This window comes from Acyrthosiphon pisum, chromosome X (genome assembly GCF_005508785.2).
Source record: "Acyrthosiphon pisum isolate AL4f chromosome X, pea_aphid_22Mar2018_4r6ur, whole genome shotgun sequence".
Lineage (NCBI taxonomy): Eukaryota > Metazoa > Arthropoda > Insecta > Hemiptera > Aphididae > Acyrthosiphon > Acyrthosiphon pisum.
The window spans coordinates 12,496,372-12,498,363 of NC_042493.1; the positions used below are offsets into that span (position 1 = coordinate 12,496,372).

At 25.8% G+C, this 1,992-nt stretch overlaps 1 protein-coding gene across 2 annotated transcripts; it reads right to left on the minus strand.

Annotated features, from left to right (window-relative positions):
• Nucleotides 1-870: 870 nt before the first annotated feature.
• Nucleotides 871-1,757, minus strand: LOC100574818 (cytochrome c oxidase assembly protein COX20, mitochondrial-like). 2 transcript variants are annotated; one of them, XM_029485569.1, is made up of 3 exons: nt 1,467-1,757; nt 1,322-1,411; nt 871-1,073 (listed from the first exon to the last, which is right to left on the minus strand). In XM_029485569.1, the coding sequence occupies exons 2-3, from the start codon at nt 1,352-1,354 to the stop codon at nt 894-896; spliced, it is 213 nt and encodes a 70-aa protein (XP_029341429.1). In that variant the 5' UTR covers nt 1,355-1,411; nt 1,467-1,757; the 3' UTR covers nt 871-893. The 2 variants fall into 2 exon arrangements, with proteins under 2 accessions (XP_029341429.1, XP_029341428.1); XM_029485568.1 differs by having other exon boundaries at nt 1,496-1,756.
• Nucleotides 1,758-1,992: the final 235 nt, after the last annotated feature.

Sequence of the window (1,992 nt, forward strand, 5' to 3'; positions counted from 1 at the left end):
AATTTCTGATATTTTTTAGATGGTAGGGCAATGAAGTTTCTACTGTCCCCATCACAGAAATAATAATGAAATCATTGAAACTTGTACTTATATATATGTTTTATATATATATATATGAACATAAATCACATGTTTATTGGTTATACATTTATAATATTTACTGTATGGTTTTCAATAAATATGTTAATATATTTATATATTTTCTAAAAAGATTATATTATTTTGATTGGAGCAATTTTTAAATTTAAATTATAAAACATACATAAGCAGTATTGAGTATATATATAATATATATAGTGAAACACAAACTTACAAGCAATAAACTAATAAAAGAAAATTCAGATACGAGTTCAATTTGAAACCACAATGGTTATTGTATGAATACTCGAATATTCCAAACTTGTTGCATGACAAAGATGGGAATCGAGAGGTGGCTGCCTCTTAAGTTTTTTAAGAGGTGGTGGGTGTAATATTAGACTAACTGCTAAGAGTCTAAGACTGCTATATTTTTAAGAATATATAAGTTTTTATACATAATTATATTATGTTTACTACTACATGTGTAAATATTATTGTCAGAATCAATATTAACCTAAGTAAATAAATAATAAGGATATAAAATTTAAAAAAAAATTATTAATCCATATTTGGACAATACAGTCCTTTTAAAAAAATATATATGAAATACTTGAATCAAACAAAAAGCATTGTAATATTAAGATAGATATTATTATTATTTATTATTATATTAGAAGCCACAATAACAAAGATTATTGGCTCGAGATATTATTATTGTGTACTTATATCATAAAAACTGACTCGCTCAAGTTGTAAAATATTTATTTATACATTTGATAAACAATTAATACTCATGATATAATATATAGATATGCTTACCAATAAACAGAAGATATCGTAACAAAAGAACCAAAACCGAAGTGTGTAGATCTTAATGTTCTACTTGTACACAAAAAATAGCCGATTCCCATAGTAAATCCTCCGACTATGCCATACAAGAAACTGTTCCGAAAGCATGGAATTTTTGAGACATCTTTACCCAAAAACATCAAAGGCTAAAAAAATATAATAGATATAACTATAAGATTATATAATAGGTATAAGGTTTTAAAAATTATTGACTACGTACTAAGATAAACAACATAGAAAGGTAAATTTTAGTCTGTTGTTTGTGCCACTAACTCGTTATAGGCTTATAATAACAATTTGAAAAATGAAAGTCACAATTTTCTCAAACAACATAATTATTATTTACTCATTACAAATCAATATAGGTACATAAATTGAAATGTTGCACTTTTACCTTATGATCTTCATCACTCGAAATCGACGCCATCGGTTATTTAATTTAATATCTTATGGTGCTCTCAAACTGTATATTTTAGTTTGTTACCTAAATATTAAGAATATAATAAATAATACTAAATAGTCTAAATACTAAATACTACTTTTGCTATTGCACATTTGCAGTTTTCACCTTAAATCATGCCGGCAATCAACACCGGTCGTGGGCAGTGATACACCACATGTAGTAACTACTAACTAGTGAGTACTAAATACAGTATACACATATAGGTATATGTTACCACTTGCCATAAGACATAGCGATAGCACGACAGTATGATTAAAGAAATAAAAAATAAAAGAAATTTATTACTTAATAGTAGTCGGTAGTTTGTTGTAGAGGTTTAATATAATAAAACAATAATAAAATAGATTTCTTTGATCATGTGAAACTAAAAAGTGAAAATTATTATTACGTTATCACATAATAATATTACAGATGATTACTGCTGTTATCTAGAGCCGTGATAATATTATCAATAATTTCGGTACAAATCTAGTATACGCCCCAGGCTCGTTTTTCAAATTTTTTTTTTAAAAATGTGTTTAAAGCCCTGAATTTAAATGTGTTTGAAAAAATTGTCACACTTTTATTAGTTATTACGGAAATTATACCCAAATAAACGGAAA

What these genes read in the sequence shown, in the direction of transcription:
- LOC100574818 (XM_029485569.1), bottom strand. Translation starts at nt 1,354, where the DNA reads ATGGCGTCGATTTCGAGTGATGAAGATCATAAG. An exon ending in CGAGTGATGAAGATCATAAG is followed by an intron (nt 1,074 to 1,321) that starts GTAAAAGTGCAA and finishes ATATTTTTTTAG; the next exon opens with CCTTTGATGTTTTTGGGTAA.